This window comes from Brassica rapa, chromosome A02 (assembly GCF_000309985.2).
Source record: "Brassica rapa cultivar Chiifu-401-42 chromosome A02, CAAS_Brap_v3.01, whole genome shotgun sequence".
Classification (NCBI taxonomy): domain Eukaryota; kingdom Viridiplantae; phylum Streptophyta; class Magnoliopsida; order Brassicales; family Brassicaceae; genus Brassica; species Brassica rapa.
This window is the reverse complement of record NC_024796.2, coordinates 12232594-12252061: the sequence shown is the minus strand read 5'-3', so window position 1 is coordinate 12252061 and position 19468 is coordinate 12232594. Positions and strand designations below refer to the sequence as shown.

General features: G+C 37.5%; 4 protein-coding genes across 8 annotated transcripts; 1 reads left to right on the top strand and 3 right to left on the bottom strand.

The window, feature by feature from the left end:
• Positions 1–1854: 1854 nt before the first annotated feature.
• On the bottom strand, positions 1855–8398 carry LOC103852779 (protein PHYTOCHROME-DEPENDENT LATE-FLOWERING). Of its 5 annotated transcripts, none has more exons than XM_009129681.3 (13): positions 8155–8398; positions 7946–8081; positions 7803–7845; positions 7669–7733; positions 7505–7597; positions 6982–7062; positions 6436–6573; positions 6256–6354; positions 4845–6169; positions 4335–4552; positions 4103–4251; positions 3769–3807; positions 1855–3682 (listed from the first exon to the last, which is right to left on the bottom strand). In XM_009129681.3, exons 2-13 carry the CDS (start codon positions 8063–8065, stop codon positions 2132–2134), a joined length of 3921 nt encoding a protein of 1306 aa, XP_009127929.1. In that variant the 5' UTR covers positions 8066–8081; positions 8155–8398; the 3' UTR covers positions 1855–2131. The 5 variants fall into 5 exon arrangements, with proteins under 5 accessions (XP_009127929.1, XP_009127931.1, XP_009127932.1 ...); XM_009129683.3 differs by having other exon boundaries at positions 7505–7585; XM_009129684.3 differs by having other exon boundaries at positions 7505–7582.
• A 151-nt stretch (positions 8399–8549) lies between these two features.
• On the top strand, positions 8550–10528 carry LOC103852778 (40S ribosomal protein SA). The gene is made up of 5 exons (XM_009129680.3): positions 8550–8788; positions 9322–9584; positions 9665–9862; positions 9936–10146; positions 10240–10528. Exons 1-5 carry the CDS (start codon positions 8644–8646, stop codon positions 10311–10313), a joined length of 891 nt encoding a protein of 296 aa, XP_009127928.1. The 5' UTR covers positions 8550–8643; the 3' UTR covers positions 10314–10528.
• A 2350-nt stretch (positions 10529–12878) lies between these two features.
• LOC103852777 (translation initiation factor eIF-2B subunit alpha) lies at positions 12879–15283 on the bottom strand. The gene is made up of 5 exons (XM_009129679.3): positions 14698–15283; positions 13957–14109; positions 13732–13873; positions 13419–13660; positions 12879–13350 (listed from the first exon to the last, which is right to left on the bottom strand). Exons 1-5 carry the CDS (start codon positions 15178–15180, stop codon positions 13144–13146), a joined length of 1227 nt encoding a protein of 408 aa, XP_009127927.2. The 5' UTR covers positions 15181–15283; the 3' UTR covers positions 12879–13143.
• A 1855-nt stretch (positions 15284–17138) lies between these two features.
• LOC103852774 (RING-H2 finger protein ATL3) lies at positions 17139–18809 on the bottom strand. The gene has a single exon (XM_009129678.3). The coding sequence runs from the start codon at positions 18378–18380 to the stop codon at positions 17448–17450; it is 933 nt and encodes a 310-aa protein (XP_009127926.1). The 5' UTR covers positions 18381–18809; the 3' UTR covers positions 17139–17447.
• Between the last annotated feature and the right edge of the window lie 659 nt (positions 18810–19468).

The following is a 19468-nucleotide window of genomic DNA, read 5'->3' as shown; positions in this document are numbered from 1 at the left end:
ACCCCAATTTTTATTTTAAAAAAAAAACGTCGAAACTCCGCATATCTGAGACACGTTCCTCTGTGATATGTAATAAGTAATATTGTGTCCATTTCAAATATATATTTTTGTTTAACAAATAAACTAAGATTGTAATTTTTTAATTGGAAATGATAATGGTCGCTCTCATGACGCGTTGGTGACCTGGTCCCAATTTCATGGTCCTATTCTTCTTTCTAGTTTTTAGTTTTTTTTTCTAATAAATCATATTGGCTGATTCAGTCGACTTCGATAGAAAAAAATACTACAAAATAGATTGGTTATCATAATGTCTGGTCCGAATTCGGAATACCTTACAACTAATACCAGAGATGAAAATTTTTTCTATATTTAATGTTTATAAACTACTAGCCATATAAAATTTACTATTTATAAAAAAAAGTTTACTGATTAATTATTCAACATGACAACATGATAATATCATGGTTAATAATACTTACTTACCATTAGTTTAACATACATTAATACATGTATAAATTTTATAGCAAAAAAACTGTTAATTAAAAGCTGAAAAATGTCATGGACTCGTGACTATAATGGCGCACATAATATTTATTTAAGAGTCTCGAAGATTTTATTTCAACAGAAAGTAATAAATAAGAGAAAATAATGAGTATATGCTTTAAATCTATTACTAGATTTTGACTCGCGCTTTTAAAGCGCAGATTTTTTTTTTCAATTGACAAATATTTAGTAAATGTCATATTTTCATATATTTGTGTTTTATTTTATAAAAGACTTAAACTTTGTATCTTTATTTATCGTATTTCATTTTAAATGACTATTTATGTTTAAAAAATTAAACTTTATTTCTTTAATGAATTAAGTTGGTATAACTCTGATAAATTAATTTTATTATGTGGTTAATATTTTAATAAAAAAAATTATATACTTTTAATAAAGATTTATACTTTTCAATGAAAAAATTCAATTTTTTTTATGAATGCCTAAATTGTATTAAGAAAAGAAAAAAATAATAATTAAGAATAGTTGAAAAAAATTATTTGAACTTGGACTCAATGGTCCAAAAAAAAAATGTGAGAATTGGATCTGATTTCTTAATCGGTCTAAATGGCCTAAGAGAGATCTGATGTGGGTTAGATCCGAAAAAATGATCCAATATAGATGTGTTATTAATATTACTTGATTGCCCTTAATGAAACATACAATGTTAGTAAAGAAAATGGCATGTTAAGATAAAAAAGAGATTAGAATTCTGATTTAATAGTATAGATATAAGAATATACTCGTTTATACAAGAGGAGAAGTATGGTTGTTAAGTTTAATGAAATTTATTAATTGCTTCCGACATGCTAATGATTGAAAAGTCAGTCGGTGTGTCCTTTCCGCAAACTTCATGGGGATTTCTACTTCTGTCTTGTCATTACACTCTTCTGCTATATTGTTATGTCTATATTAGGTTGGTCTCTTTTTCTTAATAATTAGAAAGTGGACTGGGCCTAAATCTGATTAGTCGGCAAATATTTCATTCACTAAGTATTTTAACAAGTTTTAAACATAACATTACCGCCTTAGTGGGCTAAACTAAACTATACTTGCTTACAATCAGTTTTGCTCAATTTTCCTTTGGGACTGTAGTCTTTGTTACAGGGTCTCTAGGTTGCGAGTATGATTTCATGATAAAATGTTAGAACTTGCAGCCATCGCATGACGTCCCTATTATCGTATAGGGAAATCAACTGACCAGTTAGTGCTACAGGAACATCAGAAGAATGTCACGGTTTAGTCCATTGTGGCAAGCCTCCGTGAATGGGTGATACATTGTATGAAAATCCTATAGTTATAAGATAATAATGAACCAAAAACAGTTTTACAAATCTAGCTTCAACAAAATCTCTAGATAGCATTACATATCAACAACCTAATAATAGCGGCTAGCATTTTCACTTGCAAAGCACAAAGGATTGCTTACTTTCTCTACAAGCACAAGCTTAATTAATTTATGTACACGCAAAACTTAAAACTGTGACACAAAAAACTTCAAATGCTTTGCTAGTCCCTAAGTTCAATTACAACCCATGTTTTGAAGATAAAATGGCTTTTCTTAAACTAATCATATTATGTTTCTTGATTAGGGATTATTAGTACTAGCAGAGTTGTTCTTGGGACCTTGAAGCTCCATTGGGGAATTGGCGATGCTACCAACAGATCCATGTGTCTGAGAACTTAGCTGTGGACTTGCTGGACAAGCCTCCAGGTTGCTTGTGCTCATGGGGTGCATCGTACCCGAGCTTATCTGAGGACTCATAGGGGTTCTTTGACTCATTTGTTGCGGACTCATTGGAGTTCTTTGGTTCATTTGCTGGGGACTCATCGGAGTTCTCTGGCTCATTTGCTGGGGACTGGACTGTTGCAGCTGCTGCTGTGTAATTCCAGCTGATGGCGAACTTACTTGGGGTGGTGATAGCACAGACTGAAGAGGCGAGGCTGTTGCCTGTTGCTGCTGTTGCTGTTGTTGCTGAGGCAGCTCATGTTGTTGTAGCTGCTGAGACTGAGCTTGCTGCTGAGACATAGGCTGCTGTAGCTGTTGCTGATGCTGCAACTGTTGCTGTTGGGGTTGCTGCTGCTGGAGTTGCTGTTGATTCATGTAAGGATTCATTCCAGGCATCAGCTTAGGTGGACCCATGTTACCCATAGCTCGCTGCAGGTTAGCTCGGTTTAATGTATTCGGATCCATCATAGATAGACCAGCAGAGCTGGGGTGCATCTGCCTGGCACCTGACACGCCACTCATCCCGGCTTGGGGAGCACCCATTCCACCTCCTCGGTTCGCCAACCTAAGATTTGTAAACACAGCGGCACTCTGTTGTGGTGTTAAAGCACCAGATCGGAGTTGCTGGCTTATAACATTCAAATTTGACGCTGGATGATTCATTGGGTTCTGCCCCATGTTATTGATGCCAGGAAGAGACATTGACGATGTGATTCCGGTTCCTCCAAGCCCTCTTCCCGCCATATTCATTTGGTTGCCAAAAGCCCCAAGCGCAGCAATACTGTTGCCCATGCTTCCCATTCCCATATTCATGGCTACACCTGACCCCTGTTGCCCCATCATCATCTTCCTCTGAATCGCCGCGTGGTGCTGTAACATCTGCAGTTGATGAGGCGAATGGTTGTTGGTCATCTGACCACCCAGCGCCATGCCAGAGCTCTGGCTCATCGAGTTGATCGCTGATAGAGGATTTGTAGGCAACATCATAGATGCCGCTCTCTGCATTTGTGGATGCTGCTGCTGTGTAAACATGGACTGTTGATTTCTCTGTTGTAGCTGTGATAGCGGAGACTGTTGTGGGTCATGCTGTTGTGGTTGCATAGGCATGGAGACACCAGACAACAGTCCTTGAGACATTTGCAAAGCCTGAGAATTTGTCGGAGGGAGCATCCTTGCATTTGCAAGAACATTCTGGGTTGAGTTCATAGGTGCACTTCCAGCATTCCCTTGTTTCGATGCCTCATTGGGCGCTTGTCCAGCAACGGCATCCCCATACTGTTGCATTTCATTTGCAGAGTTGCCTCTTGGAACACCACCCGCAGAATTCTGTTGACTGCTGGTTGGACCAGCATCCCCGCGACTTGGCTTCTCCTGAATATGTTCATCTATGCGGTATCCTTCACGGACCATCTGCATAAGCATATAAATCAATCTGTAAGTAGCTTTCCTCTTCGAACCAAGATTTTGACATAATCGATTCATAATTCGAGAATTACCAGTGATTTAAACTGAGCAGCAAGTAGATCGGCGATGTGCTGTAACAAAGTGACGACAAATAAACAAGTCAGCGTAAGAGGAGAATTATTCATCCTTTGTCCACCCCCTTTCGATCATGGAAGAGAAGTAGAAACAAACAGAAGCAACTAACAAGAGAGATGTGTCCATAAACCAACCATGTTCAAAATTACACAAAGCGTTCAATGGCCCAACAACCAATAAACAATGATGAATGTAATGTCAGCATTACATTCATTGTTAGTGCATGCAAGTTGAAGATATACTGCTGGTCGGAAAAAAATGCAGTGGGTGTCAAGTTTCCAGTGAACTTACAGTATTGGGCAATCCTAACATATGATCTTCAGCTGGAAAACCATCACCATCATCTATTTCCCCTTGATACCATGCTACTGTCCCGTCCACGGGCTTCTCTGACATCACCAGTCTTGTTACTATTTTAGGGACGGCGGCAGGCACATTACCTGAAAAGATGGAGTCGAGAGTCAATAAAAAAAAAAAAAAAATGTATCAATCGCCAGGTATCTGGTTAGAGCAGAAAATCGACCTTGCATCACACGCTCCATCCGAAGGAAGTTTATGACTCTTGTCTTGCATGTATTCATGCTGCCACCAAGAATAGATTTTGACAAGGCTTTCTCTTCGTCTTTGAAGTCCTCGTTGTTAGACAAGCCCGAAAAACAAACCATCAGACGCTGAGGAACATAAGAGCGAGGTCTTCGCGAGTACTCATCCACCTTATGCTTTTTGCAGTTTAGTTGGTACCTAGAAATAGACAAAAAAAAGTTCATAACATACAGCATTAAAAACTTGTTCATTCAGTAACAGTTCTTAATTTATATGGATGTATGTAATGAGATAAGGATGGCGGGACAATGCCGACAATGGTCTAATGTAAAGCCAAAATCAGAAGGAAAAGTATGATTATAAAAGGCAATTATTTCTATTACTTGTTTCTCAATCATAGCTGGCATATAGTTCAAAGCAGACCACTAGCCACATGAAGAAGAATTTAATGGATATAACCTCAACAAAACAGGTTTTATAAGATTCATACCTTGCAGCAACTCGTTCAATCTTTGAGAATCTATCGAGGATTGCGTGATCGCCAGTAGTTTGGTTTCCCAATGGAGGACCAACAGCATTGGCACTCACAGTATTGACACTAACAGGAGAACCAACAGTGTTAATAGCTTGTGTCATAGGATGAGAATTTGTCCTCCGTTTTGCAACCATTTGGTGTTGCCTTTGCTGCATAGCATCATTAGGACTAGAACCCACTGACTGAGTAGCACCAATAGCAGGAATAGAAGTAACAGCCTTGTCCTTTTGAGCTGCTGCAACTGCTCCATAGTGGGTCCCCATTGAACCACCAGAAAACTCACCAGACTTCGATGAAAGTGGGGACTGTGGTTGAGCGCCTGCTGATAAACGAGGGCTTTGAGCCGATATCCTTCTACTGAACTGTTCTTCTTTTCTCAGATCTTTTTCAATCTTCTGGCCTGGGTTCACGTTCCAGGATGCTTGAGAGAAATTCGATCTTAACAATCCATTATGGGGCATCCTTGACTGCATACGCGGATCCACATTATTTGCATCGCTTCCCACCCCAGGCATATCATTTCTGACACTACCATCAATTTTACTCTCAAATGGCTCCTCTTTCGAAGTGTAACGCAATGTCCCCTGTTGTGAAGCTGGAAACTGCATGGGACCACCTTCCTGATTCATTACTCCTTCAATTTGCTGTGGTGAAAACCTCTGAAGACTTGGATTTGGATATTGACTACTTCTGCCTAGTATATCTTGTTGTAGAACCGCATTTTTCCAATTTGTATCGGTTCCCTGAATGCCATCCATGCGTTGCCCCGGCTGTTGCTGTGGAACCCCATGAGGACCCATGTGTGAAACCCTTGTCCGCTTATTCGAACCAGGCATAGAAGACTCTTGCGCTTCTTGACTTTGTCTCTTTCTTTGGAAAGATGCACCTGGGTTCATACTATCAGAGCCATAAGGCAACATTGCATCTAAACCTCCAGAGACACTGGCAGAATTTGATCCTTGATCTTGAATGTTTCTAATATGTCCAGTTCCCAGGTACCTTTGTTGCTGAGGTGGTACCAAAGGCAGTGAGGAAGTTGCCGCATCTTGCATGGTCTGATTTCTTAATCCCACCAGTATATTAGTACCCGGATTTTGAATAGCCTGGTTGTTATGGGTTTGATGCATTAACAAATGTCCTGGCATATTTACACGCTCTGAACTTTCCGGAAGCCGATCAATGCAAACCTTTTTCCCATGGCTCTTGTTCAGAGACATAACAGTCGCTTCTGTCATTTGCATCAGTCTCTTTCTCCGCAAAGTAGAAAGAGACAAATCAAGCTATGGAGCATAAACAAAACCTTTTTAGACATTATAAAAGCAAATGATAAGGGAAAGCACACGTAGAAATTTTAATGAGCTATTACCTTGGCGGTCTCAGGTTTTTTACTCAGCCTATCAAGTCTGGGTACAGGATCCAAACAAAGTTCAGGTTGTATGGCTTTTAATATTCTTGATTCCACTTCCTACAGTTAATGAAAGGATTAGTACAGAAAAGTTTCAGTGCTCAGATATTCGACTTGTAATCCAAGAGTGACCGTGGTTACCATGAGATCACCATATGTCCATGAGCTGTCCGACATTGATGGAATATCTTTTACCACATTTTCAAGTGACATCTTAAGGCGCACTTTATTTATCACAGGAGAGGCTTCCTCTGGGGTACGTTTCCGATAGTCATGCACCTACAATACCATGTACCCAAATGTTTTTTTTTAAACATAATTTTATGTAAGATGACACTTCAGCAATGAAACAGAGATATGATAAAACTCATTTTATGTTTTCTTCTGATTCCAATTACTCCAGCGTGTTTCGAAAGCTCATAAATTAAACATTATAGGAGCAATCAACAGACAATCAAATAATTTATCTGCCTCGAAAGGAAAAAGAAGAGGAAAGAATGAGTTTGGAAGTCAAACTCCCATGCACTTATAAATTTATTTTATTTTATTTTTATCTTATAAACCTCAGGAAAAAATTCTTAGTTTTTGGGACGAAAATTTGGGACTTCTAATATACTTCGACTAGATGGCAGGTCAGGGAAGGCTTAGGTTCTATCCAAATAAACGACTGAACTGAAGATAACTGACCTCACATATGACTGCTCCATCCACAAATTTGCAAGGTATATCTTCCAAAATGTCAGTAGGAAGTCTGCCAGCCTCAATAGCCTATAAAAAGCAACCAGAGGAAGTAAAAACACTTACCCAGTAGAATGAGAACTTGAAAATGTGTTTAACGAGAGCAAGTAGTGCAGCGCAATCAAAGTAGAGAAAACAAACATCAACCTCACTTATTCTAATTTACTACAGAAATTAGCATTCACTGGAATAACACATACCAGCTGTTAGCGTTACAACTCAAAATAAATTCTTGGAAACCGACGGGGTCATAATAGAGACCTGAGAAACTTTTGGAGCAAAACCACAGCTCAACACTAAGAATACAGATCTAGTGGCTCCATTCAACAATACAAATACAAATACAAAAAATATTATTTTCGAAGTACTTTGAAGTCACTCACCGAAAAAGTAAGCAATATATTCGAATCAGGTAAAAAATAATACTCTTCTGAATTCATACTAGTTCCCCATGTGAAAATGAAATACTTACTGAAAGTAGAGTCTCTGCTGCCATACCATACGGATGTAAGGCCTTTGGAGTATCTCGAAAGGATGCCTGCTGCACAGCCTGCTTCTCACATATCTAAAGGATATAAATTTAAATACAAAAAAAAACAAAAGAACAACAAACAGGTATAGACTCTCAGGACATACCTCAGAGGAGTTTACTACAGAGTAACCATTCGGATAGAGGCTCAATACGAAGGAAACTTCATGATCTGCAAAGAGAAAGCAAATGCACTCAATTCAACAAAGCTCACAGGAGAGTTGGTTTAGATGCTGCTAACCTGGAGATATATCAGGCAAAGATGGCTGCAGAGCATCAATGGCCTGAAGCAAGACAAGAAAAAAAAAAAGAAAGAATAAAATTTACCTCAGTTTCACTTACTTAGCGTTCAAAATTTAGAAACTTTTTTCTCAGTGAAGGTACCTTTGATTTCCCAGATAGAATCGGATTCAGAGGCTTTGGAGAGTCAGGAGCAGGCGATTCAGAAGAAACCCTCTGCCGGAACTTTCTACCGATCTTCGAAATCTTAAACGTGACACCCATGGATCAAGCTCAACCCCTGCTGCCAAAAAAGAGCTATGAGAGACCCAGAATTGAAGAAACCATTTCGCATCGGAGTGTGAAATTGAAACCTTATTATGAGCTCGTTCCGGAGAAGATCATAAAACAACTCGATCGGAGAGGAATCGAAGATGTAAAGGTCGGCAAATCAGAAACGGCGATGGAGTTTCAAGCACAGTAGAGGAGATCGGAAGAGAAAGGGTAGAGAAATCATTAGGGTTCTAACGTCTGCAGGAAGAAAACAAAAATAAAACGAAGTCTGTGAAAGAGAGAGAGAGTGAGAGAGAGTGATTTTGCTGACAAGTTTATGCACACTTGGAGTTCGGTTTAAGATATAAACCGGAAACTTTGTTTTATAATTAACGGTTTAGTCAATTTAATTAATTCCCGGTTTGTATTAATTGAAGGGCGAGGGTAAAATGGGCTTTTAACGGATTAGGGTTTTTGGTTGAGATATATTGGTGACTCCCTCCCTCGCGGCTCTTTGGCCACTCTCTCGTGTGATTTGATTTGATTTATAAAGTGCAAAAGCTTATCTCGGCGGTTAGGTCTCAGAGAGAATGGCGACTAACGGATCAGCTACGACGGGACAGCTTTCACAGAAGGAAGCTGACATCAAGATGATGTGTGCTGCTGAAGTTCACCTCGGAACCAAGAACTGTAACTACCAAATGGAGCGTTACGTCTTCAAGAGACGCAACGACGGTACCACTTTCTCCTCTTCTTAAAAATGTTCACTTTATGTTATATGTATGTGCGTATATAGATGATTTAGATGATTCTGTGTTGGTATGGTCCATTTGTATGCTTATGTGCCCTTTGTCTGTTTGTGATTTGGTACTGTTGTTTTAGATGTGTGATTGTAATTTATGAGTCGTTTAGTTCATAACGTAGAGCTTACCCGCCACCATGGACCTAAAATAGTTGCTACTTCTATCATCGTTTCTTGTAATAATAAGTCTAGAAGATAACAACAATAGTGCTGTTCTTGTTTGCTCGAGTGGTTTCTGTCTGTATGAAGTTACGAGTGGGACATGGGTTTCATTTCTTAAATAACATTCTAAGCTTATAAATTGGAAAATTGCTTCAACTGAAGCTAGCTGTGTTTGAGTTCTTCAACTGATGTTTTGTTTTAAAAGAAATTATTTTTGAAGTAATTTTCTTATTTCTATTTGATTTAATTTTCTATGAACTCTTAAACCGAGCATTGTATTCTAATGTTTGTTTATCCTTGTCAGGTATTTACATCTTTAACCTGGGCAAAACATGGGAGAAGCTTCAGATGGCTGCACGAGTTATTGTTGCTATTGAGAACCCACAGGACATCATTGTTCAGTCAGCTAGGCCCTATGGTCAGAGAGCTGTCCTCAAGTTCGCTCAGTACACTGGAGCCAACGCCATTGCTGGAAGGCACACTCCTGGTACCTTCACCAATCAGATGCAGACCTCGTTCAGCGAGCCCAGGCTGTTGATTCTTACTGATCCACGTACCGACCACCAGGTAAAAAAACTCCTTTATAAAAAATTGTATTAACCGATGGTGTTGTCTGAACATGGATCTTGTGCGTATGTGTGTTGCAGCCCATCAAGGAAGGTGCTTTGGGAAACATTCCAATCATCGCCTTCTGTGACACTGACTCTCCTATGAGGTTTGTTGACATTGGTATCCCCGCCAACAACAAGGGAAAGCACAGCATTGGTTGTCTTTTCTGGCTTCTTGCTCGCATGGTCCTTCAGATGCGTGGAACCATCCGCCCTGCTCAGAAGTGGGATGTCATGGTATGAGAAAATCATTTTTTTAAAGTCATTTTCATGTTTGGTGTGTGACTTGTTTAAATGGTGTGTTGTGCAGGTTGACCTGTTCTTCTACAGGGAGCCTGAAGAGGCTAAGCCAGAGGATGAGGATGAAGTTGCCCCTCAGGCAGAGTTTGGACTACCTGCTCCTGAGTATGGTGGTGGTGACCAGTGGACCACTGCTGCCATCCCTGATGCTGCATGGCCTGGAGAAGCCCAGGCGCCAATCGCTGCTGCTCCTGCCGGTGCTTCATGGAACGAATCAGGCGGTGAGTAGTGACAGATACAACCTGAAACCCTATTTTGGGTCCTCTCTCTGGATGTTGATTTTAATGTTTTGTTATTTTGGTTTTTTTTTCCAGCGGCTCCAGCAGCAGAAGGTGGATGGGACACGGCTGTGCCACCCACAAATGCTGCAGTTAGCGGTTGGGAGTAAAGTTGACAAGCCTTTACAATGGTTATAGACATTGTTTTTTAGTTACTGTTGGGATTGAAGAGTTCTCAAACCGCAACTGTTTCTCTTTTTGCACTCTTTTCTTTCAAGACAAAAACACTTAGATTGGTTCTATTTTGCGCTTTTTGTTTTGAATGAAATTTCTACTATATCTATCTCGTTATGTCTTAATTGAGCTTCTGGTTCGTTTTAACTTATATCAACTCTGTACGTTCTGATCTATGGTACCAAAACAAATCAAACGTTTATAATTTATCTGAAGCATTGAAACTGAGAAGAAGGGATTTAACCGTTGTGGATCTACGATTTTATCATTGTTCCAGTAGCTATGGAGGGCAGAAACGGACTAGTTCAAGAGTTATTACTAGTTATGTCCTCCAAACGGTGTGATGGTAGATACAGTTCACAGGCTGTTTATTTTTTTCATCCCTCACAATCACCCTGGAAGATAGTGACCTCGAAGCTCTGTCCTTGGATGATTTGGTGGATACGGAAAATGAGAAATTAGCTCATCTAAAATGGCATGCAGTTTTCTGCAAATGAGAAGGCCATGGAGCATATGGGATCATCGACAGCAAGCTCAGTGCGCCAGAAGGATCATGTGAATGTTCCTCTGCCCTAACCTTGGTTAACTAGTCTCCTCACACAGGTGATTGGTATGCAATGTGGATGGGTCATAGAGAAAATGATGGAGAGATGTGCCACTCCCAAATCTAGAAAGTGTGTCACTGACAAGAGCGAAGAACAACAGTTCAAGAGTCAAGACATTCGGTACACACAAGCAGAACAAGAACTCATTTGTACAAATAGAACACCAAAGACCTGTTGTTAACCTCAACCTATAGGGGTATGTCGCTGTTAGATATGGCAATTAAGTTTGAAAACAACGATTACAAATATAATATTATGTAATAGTAGTTCCAAGTATCATATATCCCCACACATTTAGATTGTAAGACCTAAAATATATATATTTCGAATATTCCAAAAATATATATTTAACCATTTCGGTTACCATTAATTATTTTCAACTTAGGGGCTGTTATTGGTTTATGAGTATAATAGAGTTTTAATGATTATTTTTATAAAAACAATTTACCAAATTTTAACAGAATTTAGATTTACTTAGAATTCTACCGAGAGTTTTATAGATTAGTGTAGATTTCTAGGGAGGAGATAATAATAAACTTTTGTAGAGTTTATCTTGAAGTATTGCATAATAAAGAAGATAGTATCGTGTTACAATATTGTGTTGCAACGAATTCGTAATTATCCATTATTTTTTGCATTGGCTATTCGTTTTCTATAAATTATATCCATGTGAAGACGCAACAATTCAGAAGCTTCTCCAAAATTTGCAGCTCTGAGGTACATTTATGTCATGTATAATTCAATGATTATATGCATTAGTTCTTCATTCATATTTCATTTATGGTTCTTGTCTAGTTTCTTATGTTGATTTTGTGATACTATTATTATATAACTAGCTAATGGGGGATTCACAAAAGAATAAAGAAAAAGGTGGGTATAGTCAATGGGGACCAGAGGAAACAAAACTTCTGATTGATTTACTTGTTGATGCAATTCATCGAAATTGGCGTGATGCTAATGGTTTAATAAATAAGTTCACGGTGGAACAAAAAATTTTGCCTGTTCTCAATGAAAAACTTGGATGCCAAAAAGAACACAAGCATTACCTAAGTAGGATTAAATATTTGAGAGAAAAATACCAAAACCATTTGGATCTTCAACGCTGCAATTCTGGATTTGGATGGGATCCTGACTTGAAAAAGTATACTGCTCCAGATGAAGTGTGGGACGAGTATTTAAAGGTATGTGTTAGTCTATATAAATTTAAACATCATAACTTTAGTTTTCAAAAATATCTTATAACTAAACTGTGTTTATAAATCTACAGAAACAATGAGACTTTTACTTGACAGTTACAATGAATTTATGCTAAGAATTAAATATTTTTGAATTACTTGTAGAATAATATGGATTTTTTATAACAGAATATTCATTTTAATCTATCTAAATCTCACCTAAAATATATATATTTCTAATATTTCTAACATATATTTTTAACCACTATTAATTATTTTCAACAATAAAGTCTATATATATTAAGATTTAAATATCATTGAATTACTTGTAGAATAATATTTAATGTTTATAGCTGAATATTCATTTTTTGAGATATTCAAATCTCGCAATATGGCATATATCTAATCAAAATATTTTAAATATTATTATATTTGAGAAACAATTTCGTTTGATATAAATGGATCAATATTTGTTGAATGTTTAGTATGACGTATGGGTCAATATTTTTTTACATGTATACTATTTCCTCCGTAAAGTTACGTTACATATTATGATTTATTTTTTGCATTTTTAATGAATGTTTTATTAACTAATTGTAAATTTCAAAAAAACTTAATTGTATTTATTAGATTTTTATTGGCTTAAAATTATGGAAAAAAGATAATCACAAAAGTTGTGGATAAAAGTTGTGGACATTATGTTTTATTAAAATGTGTAAAAAATCTAAAATATGTAACATTTTAAAACAAAAGGAGTATTTAATTATTGTGTTACAAACATTTTAAAATATGATAGTATTTAAAATATTATCAAATAAGTGACACAAGAACGACCCTAGAAAAAGAAAAAAACAAATAGGCCACATGTGTACCGGTTCATTGTCAATCCAAAAACAAAAATAAGGTTAATAGACCAAAACTTGAAACTTTGAAAGGAGCACAATCTAAGTGGACGCAAAATCAAAAATTAATTAGGATGTTAAAACTTAGAGATAGAGTTGAATAAGCTCATCACTAACAACAGAGGGAGAGAGAACGCCAAGGTCCGTGAAGAGTAGCGTTAAGTACTGAGGAGGAGTATAGTCTCGAGCCGACCTTTCTACTTCCACCTTTGCCGGAATCTTTACACCGAACTCGATCGGTCTCAGCGCCGGAGCCATGTCCTTTTGGTCTAACGGATAAAGCCTAGCAAACTGCAAATACACAACAACTTTGTATCATTAATCATTAACTTGAATCTTTAAAGAACCGTTTTGGTTACCTTGTAACTCTCTGCAGCGACATAGACCGGTTTGTTCATGCTGTGAGCAACGAGTGCGATCTGGTAAGTACCCATCATGTTGATAATACCTCCACTTTCCACAACTCCATCTGCTCCCACAAACACCATGTCTACCTCGTCCATGCTGTACGCCACAGCTGAATCAAGCAGCAGCTTCACCGGGATATCGAGCTTTGACAGCTCGTTAGATAACAAAACTCCTGTTCCATCCGGCCTTCCCTCTGTAATGTTTTCATTCAAAAAGGGTTCAGCAAGATGCTAATTAATGAGAACAAGGAACAAGAGAAGGCACCTGTGCAGAGAACTCGAAAGAGTTTGTTGTTTTGTGCAGCTGTCTTGAGTACTTCGAGAACAACTCTAGAGAGTCCATGAACCAATATGGTACAGCCATCGAATATAAAGTCTTGACTAAGCATTGCGATAATCTTACGAGCCTGCGACAAAAGCGAACATTTTTTAGATCCTCTTCTTCTTCTATGAAAATGGATTTTCATGTGAGCCAAGGGGACTCACAAACCTTGCAAGAGATTTCACCAAACTTCTCAGCACGTTCAAGGAGACGAGACTTGGCTGAATTGAAATCCTCGTACTCCAAAGCAGACGTTCTCGTCACGTATCTGATGAACAGATCGCACCCAGCAGTCAAGGAGATTGATGTTTTGTCCCATGACTGAACAAAAACCGAAACAGAACACACAAGTTATGTCTTTTTCCATCACCCGAGAGACTGAATAGATGATTAAAGATACAATCTATTCTACAGTGAAGTCTAACTTGCAAAGCTAGTTTCAGTTTTGTCCCATGACTGACAACAAAACCGAAACAGAACACACAAGTTTTGTCTTTTTCCATCACCAGAGCATATGAATAGATGATAAAAATTCAATCTTTTCCACAGTCTAAGTTGCAAAGTTAGTTACAGTTTTGTCCCATGACTGACAACAAAGTGAAACAGAACACACAAGTTATGTCTAAATCCATCACTAGAGAATGAAGAGATGATAACAGATACAATCTTTCCTAAGTTGCAAAGTTACTTTCAGTTTTGTCCCATGACTAACAACAAAACCGAAACAGAACATAGAAGTTATGTCTAAATCCATCACTAGAGAATGAAAAGTTGATAAAAAGAAAAAGGATACAATTTTTAGTACAGCGAAGTCTTTTAAGTTTGAAAGTTTTAGTTTCAGTTTTGTCTTTTTTCTTTTCAATCACTAGAGCATGAGAATAGATGATAAAGATTCAATCTTTTCTTCACCTTGAGTGTATCAGAAGCCTTCTTGAGCTCAATCTCAAGCTCCATCATGGTGGTAGCCTCGCTGGCACGAATAACAGCAGCCATAGCTCTGATAGCTGCCACGGCTTCAGCCAGATCAGGCTGTTTTCTCCATCCGTTGAACTCATCGATCACATTAAACGACTTCGCAGGCCCGAGACCAGAGACTGATGAGTCAGGCTGCTCAACGGCGGCTTGAGCCTGGGCTAGCCAGTCGCTTGTGATGACGCCGTGATGCGCCGCTCGGGTTTGGTAGTAGGCGGAGATGGCGTCAGGTTTTTGAGTGGTGTCGGCCATGGGAGGTGAATTCGAGCTTCGGTCGAGGATAAACGACGCTGACCTTCGCCACATTGATTTTTGATTTTTTTTTTTTTTTCTTTTCAGTTGCTTTCTCGAGAAAATTTCTTGAAGATGAGTTTCCGTCGCTTTCTCGAGAAAATCCATGAGGCCCGTTAATAAGCCCATTAAGCTCCTACTCAACCGCGAGGTCAGTGTGCGTGTAAGCGGTCATACGTAACGGTGATCTAACAGACCGCTAATAAATGGTTCTCCTTCTCCACTTAATTCGACCCGACCCGATCATAAATCCGAACACCCGACGCGGGAGACATACGATTGAAACAGCAAAAGATTCCAGCGGAGAAAATGTTATTATCGAGGCCATTGTTGCCTCAAATGCTGCTACAAAACAGAAGCGCCGACTAATTATAAAGTATGCATTTGCGTCTTTATGTTATTCGTCTACTTGAGAACGTCAGCTTCCACAGTGTAGCTTTGTTTATATGATTTACAATACACAAAACTGAAGCATAGGGAATATCTGGGAAGTTAGAATCTTCTTGTATTATGTTTTTGCTTGTGTTTTAGAATCCTATTGTATTTTGTTTTTTTTCTTTATTCAGTCTCTTGGTTACTTTTTAGTTTTCTTCAAGCAGTTGTTTCTTTTCAGCGATGACTTCCTGGCAGGTTAGGTGGACATTTTGGCGAGCTCTCATTACCCACATCTGACTTATATACCGTTGAGAAGTGCTTTGATGCTTGTAACTTGACACTAAGGGAAGCCATAGGAAATGAATTGTTGGATGTGAAAGCTGATCTTTCGAAAACAAAGCAAGGGTCTTTTCTGCTTAGGAAACTAGATACCGATGGGTAAGATCTTATTCACAAAACTTACTTTGGGATCTAATCACGTGATCCTTCTAATTTTTTCTTGCTTGATCTGCCCTCACAAGAATGCTAATTAAAACAGTCTTTTCAATATTACATTACCAAACAAACTTGTAGAGATCTAAGCCTACTCTAGAGATTGTTAACAGTACAAAGCTTATAAGAAACTTTCTTATACTTCATTTACATTACATCATCCACTATTAAGTGTAAATACCCTATAGTACAGTACAAACAAAAAATTATAAAGATTCATGAGGGAAAAAAAGTTATTACTATGGTTCTCTTGCGGTTATCTGCTGTTTTCTACTTCCTAAGGGACGTAGCTGGTACAAAAAAAATACAAAATCTTGGTGTCAATCATAAAACTCTAGCAGAGGGATATATGAAAAGTAAAAACCATTTGAATAAAGATTGAAAGTTGATGGGTGTGGTTTGTCTTTTACCTGTTGTGTATAGGGCTGGAGCCACTCCTTGGGATTCTTCTGAAGCTATTTTTTTCACCTGTTAGTGACTCCTCCTTCATCTCCTTGCTTATCTGCAAATCTCTCACTGCTTTACTTGAAGCTGGCGCCATGTGACGACCCTCTACATTATTCTTGCTGATATACAAAGCTAGAAGCAACAGAATCAGAGCTGTTGAGATCGACTCCCATGTAAGGAATCTCTTCATTGTGAATCCTCTTTTTTTGTTCTTTTCTTATTTTGGAGCTCTTAGGTTCTTCTGTTCTTGAGACTGCAACTGAGAATTTTTTTTGAGTAGCTAGCTGTGTTTGAAGTTAAGAAGGAAGACAGAGAGATTGAAACTCTTGCTGCTTTGTGGATTTTATTGTTGTCCTAAGTTACATTTTGGGATCTAATCACGTGATCTGGTTTGACTCATGTGCCAATAATGTTACCTTTTTCTCAATTGTGTTTCAGATGGTGAGTGAGGATGTTTATCTTGGATCTGATGATTTCCAGAGCATTCACTGATGATTGATTAGTCCTCACATATACATATTAGTTATTAATATAAGCATACTACATTTGTTTACACGTATTAGCCAAGAAAGTATATGTCATTGAGATGAGGATCATGTGAAAAGGCACGTGGTTACTGATGCTCTTTCTAATAGTATTAGTTAAGTCCACCTTCATGAGACTGCAGGTTTATAGAACATGTCTTTATAATAATCACCTACTGTTTTTTTTTTTTTCCAATTACAAGCTTTGATTTTGTCTTTTACCAGCCGGTTGCTAGTTCTCTTGTCTCACTCATGGTAAGCTCATTGTTAGAGTTGATAATCTTTGAGCAACGTTTTAGCTTAAGATCATATGGTTTTACATTAAAATATCTTTTGTTAGTGTAGTGTAGCTTCCTGCAATCATTTGATGACTACTAATCTCAGGAGTTAATTAGAGAACAAAAGCTTTGAATTCCAAATTGGAATAGATACATGATATTACTTGGATAACAAAGAAAGCTCTCTCAAACACAAAGCCAAGCCCAGACCACTACACAGTTTGACATATACAGGCAATTTTTTTGTTTTAACTCAACTCAGCTAATATAATCATAATCTTCAAGGATCAACAGAAAATGCAGCAGCATTGGAGCTACCACTATTGCTGCAAGAGACTCTCTTGTCTCTGCTCAGAAACCTCCTTAAAGACCTCAACCTCGTTGTCATTGGAGATTTTGGTTCTTCCTCTTCAACAATAAACCTCATTGATGATGATGATGATGAAGACGGTACATTATGAGTACTAATTGTAGAATCATTGATATCCAGAACAACATCATCTTGACTCTGTGAAGCAGCATTGCCAGTAGTACCATCTTCTTGAGACCCAACATTGGTGGTTCTGGTACTTACCTGGTCCTGACGACCCCATACCAAGACATTGGTGGGGAACTCCGGAGAAGAACTTGAAACAGAATTCGAAATTTGAGACAAAGCATCTACTGCATTGTTAGAAACTAGTTGGATTTGCTTTGAGATAGGTTGCTCAAGAGCAAGAACAGCGTTTCTACAAATGGGACAAGTTGAGTGAGACTGAAACCACATGTCAATACACTCAACGTGGAAGCTATGGTTACACTTTGGAAGCAGTCTGGCTTTGTCTCCTTTGACAAGATCAGACAAGCAGATAGCACACTCCAAACCATCTTGTCCGAAAAATACAATCGGTAATGAACTGAGCTCAAAAGGGGTCAGACCACCGGTGCTGGACAGGCCGTCTTGCCCTGGAACAAAGATGAAACGGCGTCGTTGGCGGCGAGTGGTTACAGTTGGAGCTATGGAAGATTGGTCATCTTGTTCTTGTTCTTGCTGCTGCTGTTGTTGGAGCTGGTCTACTCGCCACCAGTAGAGTTTAGCGTAAAGGTGGAGGATAAGGACGACAAGAACCGCCATGAAGAGAACAATGATTGCTGTGAGAATGACCTTGCTTGTGACCTCTTCGGTGGATAAGTCTCCGAACAGTGAGCTATGAGCAGATCCATCATCATCCATGGTTTCTTGAAAAGATCAAAGCTAAAGAGATGAGTTAAATGCAAAAGAATGAAAAGATCTGGTGTGTTGCAGTGGTCATGGTTATGGAAGGAAGAAGAAGGCAAGTGAATTAAGTAAAAGAGGAAGATGACGTCGAGGAGTAGGGGCCCCATAGAAGCTCATGGGGTTGGGGCAGCTACTCTTCCTATAAAATCTCTACTCCACCGTTAATGCTTTCTTAATTCCTCCACTTAAACTCAGTTTTTTCTGGTATTCTCTTCTCCATTACAAATTACTTAAATTATTTATTATTTTCTGATTGTTGTTTTAGACTTTTAAGTATAGAAAACCGGAAGCGAGCCTTATTTATTTATATTTTGACAATGTTTTTCTTAGAAACATTGTAAAGTAAAATGCTAAATTTTAGTAAACAAAGAAATTTTAAGTAAAACTAGATTTTGACCCGTGCAACCGCACGGGTGTTTGTTTTCATTTTTCTATACATAAATTATTGTTTTAAAACAAAAAAGGTATATATTTTTAATGTTAATCATATACTTAAATATTTATATAACTATTTCAAATACAATAATTTTATAATTTACATGTTATAATTAATTAATTGTTTAAACCTTATGTATTTGCCACTTCTTATTATATATTTATCTTATTGTATTTGCATTTAGTTATTAAGAAAATTAATATATTCATGAGATAATAAATTAAAAAAATATTTTGTATTTAATTTATGCTAAATTCTGACCCGTATTTCAAAACTGGATTTCTTTTTACCAATATTTTTATGCTTATTCATTTTAGATAATTTATTATTGTATATATAAAAGTGTAAGATATGCTAATTTTTAGACATGTAATATATAGTTTGTTAATTTAAAGTTGTTCTATCATCATATTATATTTTAACTAAATAGTTTATATTTATGAAAATAAAATTTATAAATTTATCAATTTAATATAATTCTATCATATTTATTTTAGTATAATAATTATATTTTAACATGATCATGACTATAAAAGTAGATAAAATATGATATAATTTATTTATTTTCATTTCTAAACGATAACTTAAAATACATTAAGTTATTGTT

Excerpts from the sequence above, each read along its gene's own strand:
- LOC103852777 (XM_009129679.3), bottom strand. The coding sequence starts at position 15,180 with ATGGGCTTATTAACGGGCCTCATGGATTTTCTCGAGAAAGCGACGGAA. Across the intron at positions 13,661-13,731 it reads CTTTCGAGTTCTCTGCACAG|AGGGAAGGCCGGATGGAACA; the intron begins GTGCCTTCTCTT and ends AAAACATTACAG. Across the intron at positions 13,351-13,418 it reads TCGCTGCAGAGAGTTACAAG|TTTGCTAGGCTTTATCCGTT; the intron begins GTAACCAAAACG and ends GTGTATTTGCAG.
- LOC103852774 (XM_009129678.3), bottom strand. The coding sequence starts at position 18,380 with ATGGATGATGATGGATCTGCTCATAGCTCACTGTTCGGAGACTTATCC.
- LOC103852778 (XM_009129680.3), top strand. The coding sequence starts at position 8,644 with ATGGCGACTAACGGATCAGCTACGACGGGACAGCTTTCACAGAAGGAA. Across the intron at positions 8,789-9,321 it reads CTTCAAGAGACGCAACGACG|GTATTTACATCTTTAACCTG; the intron begins GTACCACTTTCT and ends TATCCTTGTCAG. Across the intron at positions 9,863-9,935 it reads CTCAGAAGTGGGATGTCATG|GTTGACCTGTTCTTCTACAG; the intron begins GTATGAGAAAAT and ends TGTGTTGTGCAG.
- LOC103852779 (XM_009129681.3), bottom strand. The coding sequence starts at position 8,065 with ATGGGTGTCACGTTTAAGATTTCGAAGATCGGTAGAAAGTTCCGGCAG. Across the intron at positions 7,734-7,802 it reads TTTGCCTGATATATCTCCAG|ATCATGAAGTTTCCTTCGTA; the intron begins GTTAGCAGCATC and ends TTCTCTTTGCAG. Across the intron at positions 3,808-4,102 it reads TGTTAGGATTGCCCAATACT|CACATCGCCGATCTACTTGC; the intron begins GTAAGTTCACTG and ends ACTTTGTTACAG.